Below are 7,523 nucleotides of genomic sequence, written 5' to 3' on the forward strand. Positions count from 1 at the left end.
TGTTTGGACCGTTTAAGGGTTAAATAAAGTTTACACACTACTTTTATAACCTATCAAGTTCATTCTTGTTGTCATTATCTAGAAAGAGCAAGCCTACGAAAGAAAAACTAATGTTATATGTACAGTGATGCATCATTGTTCTTTCAGTTAACCCTTAAACTGTCCAAACGTAGATCTACGTTTTCTCCCCCAGCTCTCCGAATATTTTGAAAAATAAAAAAATCATTTTTTTTTAAATGAAGAGCACATTTTTATAAATGTTATAGGATAAAAAAAAATTTTTTAGTCAGTACTTACTGAGATATAAGCATGCGAAGTTGGCATTAAATGATGAGTTGTTGGCAACATGAGCACTGCCGCTTTCAGAAATAATAAAAATTTATTGTTTTTTTTTTTCCAATTCTTTTCTATTTTTTGTTGATTTTATGTTATGATGATAATGTTTTGTTGCAGATCTTTTGATTTCATAGCCAATTCTTGTTGAGACACAAATGTTTGGTACTGAATTCAAACACACAAATTAGTAATCATACTATCACAAATTCATGTTCACACTGATAGATGAATTTGTACACCTGGTTCAATCACATACTATTGTTTACATATATATACAAGGTATTTACATGTCCCATTTATGTTTCTATAAGTCCACCATTGTATGATACTCCATGAAGCATGAATTCATACAGAGTGCCACCCCACATTGCTGACATATGAATTGTGTGCCTTTTCGCACTTGGGGTTGACTTGTAGTGTAAGCACACACAACACACTTATGCGAATACATTTTCTTTGGGGTAGATGGTATTGATATCAGGCAGTGACAGTTAGGGATTATTCAGTTGGGTACTTTCCCTTCTGATTGTGGGGTGACAGGTCACTATTGTGGGGTGACAGGTTGCTGTGGAGGAGCAGGTACTGGTGTGGTACCATACTTTTTCACTGTCTGCTTGATGACATTGAGAGTGAATTCCGCATATCGTTGTCGCTTCCCAGTCTTTATTTCATACATGTTGAAGGAATTGAGCATTGCAGTGTCTACAAGGTGGTAGAATACTTTCATAGAGCACTTGCGACTCTTACGAACACAGTCAACAAATGTAGATGAATGATTCAGAGAATCGACAAGTTGATAAATTAGACACGTGCAACACTTGGGTATCTTTATTAAGGAAGCATTTCACCACACAGTGGCTTCATCAGTCTATACAAAGGAGAACGTTGAAGAACAGGAGGAGTTTGAGGTAATCAGTCCCTCAACCTTAAGTTGATGTGGTCAGTCCATCAATCTTGAAAAGAATACAGCATATGTGTGAAGAAGTAGCTTATATACCGTAGGCAGGAGAGGTGCAGCAGTCGTAGGTGGTATCACATTTGTGTAATGTGGAAGTAGGTCATGCCCAAGGGTTAGGCAAGTGAAGAATTCCCTGTATTAAGATCCCAAGATGTTGCTGTGTCAGACAGGAATGTAGATGAATGATTCAGAGAACCATGGTTCTCTGAACTTGCCTAACCCTTGGGCATGACCTACTTCCACATTGGACAAGTGTGATACCACCTACGACTGCTGCACCTCTCTTGCCTATGGTATATAAGCTACTTCTTCGCACATATGCTGTATTCTTTTCAAGATTGATGGACTGACCACATCGACTCAAGGCTGAGGGGCCTATTACCTCAAATTCCTCCTGTTCTTCAACGTTCTCCTTTGTATGGACTGATGAAGCCACTGTGTGGCGAAATGTTTCCTCAATAAAGATGCCCAGGTGTTGCACGTGTCTAATTTATCAACTTGTCGGTTCTCTGAACCATTCATCTACATTTCTGTCTGACACAGCAACATCTTGGGATCTTAATACAGGGAATTCTTCACTTGCCTAACCCTTGGGCATGACCTACTTCCACATTGGACAAGTGTGATACCACCTACGACTGCTGCACCTCTCCTGCTAACGGTATATAAGCTACTTCTTCGCACATATGCTGCATTCTTTTGAAGATTGATGGACTGACCACATCGACTCAAGGCTGAGGGACTGATTACCTCAAACTCCTGTTCTTCAGTGTTCTCCTTTGTATGGACTGATGAAGCCATTGTGTGGCAAAACGTTTCCTCAATAAAGATACCCAAGTGTTGCACATGTGTCTAATTTATCAACAGTCAACAAACCCTGTTTGCATGTTACTCTTGTCGACTAGTTGCATATTGTTTGTATAGTCCACGACAGCAGCTGGCTTTACAATACATTCATTGGTGTCCCTGTTCACATTGTTTGTACCATCTCGTTTCTGTGGATGGTTGATAGCAACATCACATCCTGTTTGCCATGCCACATCAGTGCCATGAAGTCATTGGCATGAGACACTTGCACTGCACCTTCGCCACTGCCTCCACTGAACCTTGGCGTATGTTTTCTATTTCTGCTCACTGTTCCACATATATCAGTATTGTTCACACGGAGGAAATCAGCGAGCAAAGGGCTTGTATACCAGTTGTCTGTGTACAGTGTATGACCCTTGCAAGGGTATGGCTCTATCATCTTGCGAACAACATCACAGAAATGCCCAACATGCGCCTGGTATCGTTGAGTGTATTTTTCCCTGTGTAGATAATGACATCCAGCACAATACCAGTCTCACAGTCACACATAACAAAGAGTTTATACCAAAGCGATTACGTTTGCTTGGTATATATTGTTTGAATGACAGTTGTCCCTTGAACATAATCAAGGACTCATCAACAACAATGTTCTTGAATGGCTAAAAGTAGCCAGTGAATTTTTGCTTCACATACATAAACAATTCCTGGATTTTGTGTAGAAGGTCATTTCTGTTAGGTGTATTCCTGTCTGAGAAGTGCAACATTCATAGCAACAGAGTGAATCTGTTGCAGGGAAGGAGGTCGCGGAAGACTGGTGTGCTGATGAAGTAGTCTGTGGACCAGTAGTGTGCTATATTGTTCTTATATGTATGTGGCATAAGCATGACAGTGCCAAGGAACGAATACATTTCAGCCACAGTTGTATCCTTCCATCTGCACAGCCGTGACGATTCTGCAACATCTGTGTGGTCCATTGTATACGGTAGTACATGTTGGTCTGGGTAACAATCAGGTTCATTATAGGCTCATCAAAGAATAGTTGGAAATAGTCTAATTGTAGACTCATTTGTGATGGGACATTCAGGCCTGATGCCACTTCCACTGGCATCAAAATTGAAGGGATGTGGCATGAATGGTGTACTTTCTGTCCAGTTCCATTTGCGGTCACATGGTGCAAGGTGAACCTGGGGCGTGGGGGAGCAGGAGGGGGGATGGGAGTGGAGGCAGCACATGGTTGAGAGGGTGCTGGGCAGTCCTTTGTCTGCCCACCCACCATGCCACTAAGTCCAGGCACCATGCCACCAACCTTCTCTTCCTCCACCCCAGCATATTCCCCTTCATGTTCACTATCATTATCACTGTCAGTGGCTGGGGTTTTGGATTGTGACCTGCCACAACCCTTGCTGCCGACTGCATATGGTACACTGCCTGAACGTAGGCAACGACACCTAAAAGTATGTTTCACTGGGGAATAATTCATATCACTTTCACTTGACGAATCCATTATGGGCATAAAATCAATTTCATAATCGTCACTTGTATCACTTTCACTATCGTCATCTCCATAATGCATGGAAAATGATAATTTCCTCTTGTGGAGTTGCCTTTGAGTAGTAACACTAGCAACCCCAGAGGTGCTGGGCTGAGGGTCTGTTGTGGCCACTGGTCACCTCATTAGTGCTGGGCTGAGGGTCTGGTATGTCCACACTGGCCACCCCAGAGGTGATGGGCTGAGGGTCATCCGGTTATCATCAATAGTTTCGCTAATTCCTTGATCACTTGTGGCTATATCGGTGTCAAAATCACTAAACTCGAATTCTCTATCACTTTCTGAGAATAGTAGAGTGTTAATATGACGAGGCGTGAGTGAATCATGGGGGTTTGCCATGATGTTGACCCAAGAGAAGCTGAAATTTAACTGGTACTCCCATGCGGTACCCCGGTGTCCCCGATTTTTTTCATACTGTGCACACTGAGTGCGCAGACCCATTCTCTCATGTCTAAGCGACTCGGGTCTATAGCACCAATTTTGAAGGAATGAAAAAAAAACATTGATCTACGTTCGGAGCACTAGCGGTGCAAATGTAGATCTACGTTTGGACAGTTTAAGGGTTAAGGAATATGTACTAGCAGTTTATCTCAGTATTCAGTATATATTTTGTATGCAACAGACATTATATCAGTTATCTGTATGTTCTTACATCATATCTTGCATTGTTTATGGTATAATCCACAAATCTGAACTAGAAATATGTGGTCTTAAAGATACAAATGGAGCTTGACAGGTCTTCCCTGAAGAGAACATAATCAAAGGCTGAATAACTGTAGAACCGTGTCCAGTAGGTGAAGAGTGGACAGTGAGGGAGGTTGTTTTCCTTTCATTTTCCAAAATTTCACCATGATTTTATGGCATATACATACAGCATTTCTCATTGTTATTTACACTTATATCTGATTAAATAAATTTCTCTTGCATTATTTATTGTTGAAAGTAAGACTACAGGGTATCTGAATTATTAACGACCTGCATGTGTGACTGGGTGGGTAATGCATGTTCACTTTCCGACATTAAACTCTGGGCAGCAGACACAGCCCATTGGGCAGCACCTATTGGACTGACATTTGTGGCCAGAGTGAATCATGATGTCTGAAGTCAGAGAGAAGGAAACCACTTTGTTTGTTATCACAATCTTCTCTCTGAAAGAGTTAACTGAACATCTTTAGTTTATTCCATACTGGTATTCTACAAGACTCATTTATAAAGATGTTAGTTAGACATTGATATGTGCATAATATATCCTAAATCCTAATTTCAAATTGATGATTTTCCCACTAGCAATGTATACAGGACAGTATTTTCATTATAGAAGCTTGACAGCAATGTATAGTGTACTCTTCTGCTGTAATACTTGCAACTTTCCGAGGTTATATGCACACATTTTTGTTTCGAACAATTTAGAGTATGTAAAACTTTTCTGGTTTATCCAATCCATAAATTCTCCCTTTACCTCATTAACATTATTTAGTACCATTAAATACTTGGGTGATCAGTACAATATACTGTACAGTAATACATTTTTGTAAATTCAAGGACTAATTAAATAAATATTAGTGCTCAGCATATATAAGAAACAGCTATGATATTCATTAAATGTCATTTTTATATTATCTTTAAATTATTGAAAACTATATACTACCACAAATTAAAAAAAAAAAACTTTAGTGAATTTTTATTAAATAATTTTATTACAATTTTTTCCACTGCTATTTCCTCAGGAAAAGATGCTAAAGGAAGGACGAAAGATGCGTGAAGAAAGACCAACAACTCAGAGATTCGTAGATAATTACTCTGAAGGATCCCGTTCTCGTTCTCGTCGAGCTGGCAAAAATCGCTCTTACTCAGAGTTTTATGACCAGTAAAAATTTTGTTAAAGCTTATCAGTATCAAATTTGATTGAAATTCATTACAGTTGGAAATGTAAAGTAAGGGTATGAATGTCAGTTTAATTGCAATAATACTAAGGATGTTAGTGTTTTGATACAGTTAACTGCTTGTCTAAAGGAATAGAAAATGCATGATGGAAAAGTTAAGAATGCACAAGATTTTGAAAATTTTATAGAGATTTTATAGAGCTTGCACAATTGTTACTTGAAAATGCAAAAATTGCAAAACATTTTGTCTTGTTATTCACCATTATTTTTAACAGAAAGTCCATTTAGGGATATCCATAGCTGCACATGCATATATATATATATACACACACTCAAAAATAGGTAATCACATCATAAAGAATGTTGCAGGAAGACTTGGACAGACTTAAGAAATAGTCAAATAAATGGTTACTGGAATTTAAGCCAAGCAATGGCAAAGTTATGAAGCTGGGAGATGGAGTAGAACTAACAAACAATTAAAAGAAACAGACCTTGGAATAACAGTTACTCCAGACCTGTACCTTACAGTTCTCATAAATGTTAACATGAGTAGCACATGATACACTTGCAACAATTTAGGAACTGGCTAAACTCACTCTCTCAAAAAAAAATATATATATGTGCAAGCCATTTTTGGGTATGCAACATTGGTGTGGAAGACAGTAAAACAAGGTTAAATTTGAGAAAGTTTAAAGGAATACTTCAAGATCAGTGCTAGAGTCGAGGGAAATGAGCTGCAAAAAAGTGAGAGTTGTCTTATTTTGCTGGTGGAGGAACAAAGAACAAGAAAAAATATCATGCCACACATAATAATCCAAGAAATGGACATAGATTGGCTCTTCGAGAGATGTCAAAATCAAGAGTACGTGGTTGGAAGATTACACACCCAAATGAATCATATATACTGAAAAATATTTCTTTATTCCTTGATTAGAGAAACGACCTGAACAATAATACAGTGGAAGTGTACTCTATACACGTATTTTAAAATTCATGCAATGTGCCAATTTCACTAGGTTACTGAAAAACATACACATTTAGGTATAGATAAAATAGATAAGTTTGAAATCTTTACCTGGGAAGGATCTAGAGCAGTAGGATGTGAATAGAAACAATGTTAAGAGGCAGGGCTAAGCTAGAGTCCTCCCTTCACACCTGCATATCAAAAACTGTGAATTGGTAGGTGAAGTGCATTAATGAATCATACAAAGTTGACCATGTTAATTCAAAAATAATAATAATGTATTATGTATCTATGGATATCTTTTGCTTTGTAATGGAGCAGCTTAATATATTTTTTAGCAGATACACATTATACTGTATACACTTTAAATAAAAATTCTTTGCTATGGTCAGGATGTTAGTGATACAGGTAGACAAGAGTAATACAGTGGAATTATATAGGTAATTTATTTTATATTCCAGCTTTCTCAATAAGATTGTACTTTTTTTTTTAAATAAAAGAGGGACTACAAATTTGGGCTTTTCTCCTAAAGTTTCAGTATGTAATCCTATTTGAGGCTTTTGCCAGTGAAGCTGTTGTGTACTTGATGAAAAAAACCTGTAATAAAGCTCATGTGTATTTTCTCCACCATAAGTACCATTTTTCACTTTTCTTGAAGGCAAACAATGCTGATTGTTCTTTGTATCTTTATACTACAGTGCTGTACTTTTGAACAGTTAGGTTATGTGAGGTACAAGCTAAGTTTTTAATGTTAATTAATCTCTGATCCCATTTTAACTTCACAAGTGTGTCAATGTGAGTTAATTTAGTTTCATACAATTATGTATAAAATGTAGATTATTACATAAGCATTTAGATTCATGTATAAAATCTTAGGAACTTCAATCTGCATTGTAATATTTTTTTTTTTTTTTTTTTTTTACTAATATTTGAAGACCTCAGTATTCTGTACTGCCAAAATTGGGAATGTAATTTTCCTCTCTATCATTGAGTAACATTCATCCATCAATTAATTATTTTTCATGT

General features: G+C 37.6%; 1 protein-coding gene across 1 annotated transcript in view; it reads left to right on the forward strand.

Moving 5' to 3' along the window:
- LOC128697705 (uncharacterized) overlaps positions 1-7,105 on the forward strand; it is a gene marked incomplete in the record, with an annotated part of 237,631 nt that extends 230,526 nt beyond the window's left edge. Inside the window, 1 exon segment of the mRNA XM_070099757.1 lies at positions 5,378-7,105. Coding sequence (XP_069955858.1) covers positions 5,378-5,521 — 144 coding nt within the window.
- Positions 7,106-7,523: the final 418 nt, after the last annotated feature.

The sequence above is a fragment of the Cherax quadricarinatus genome, chromosome 68 (assembly GCF_038502225.1).
Source record: "Cherax quadricarinatus isolate ZL_2023a chromosome 68, ASM3850222v1, whole genome shotgun sequence".
Lineage (NCBI taxonomy): Eukaryota > Metazoa > Arthropoda > Malacostraca > Decapoda > Parastacidae > Cherax > Cherax quadricarinatus.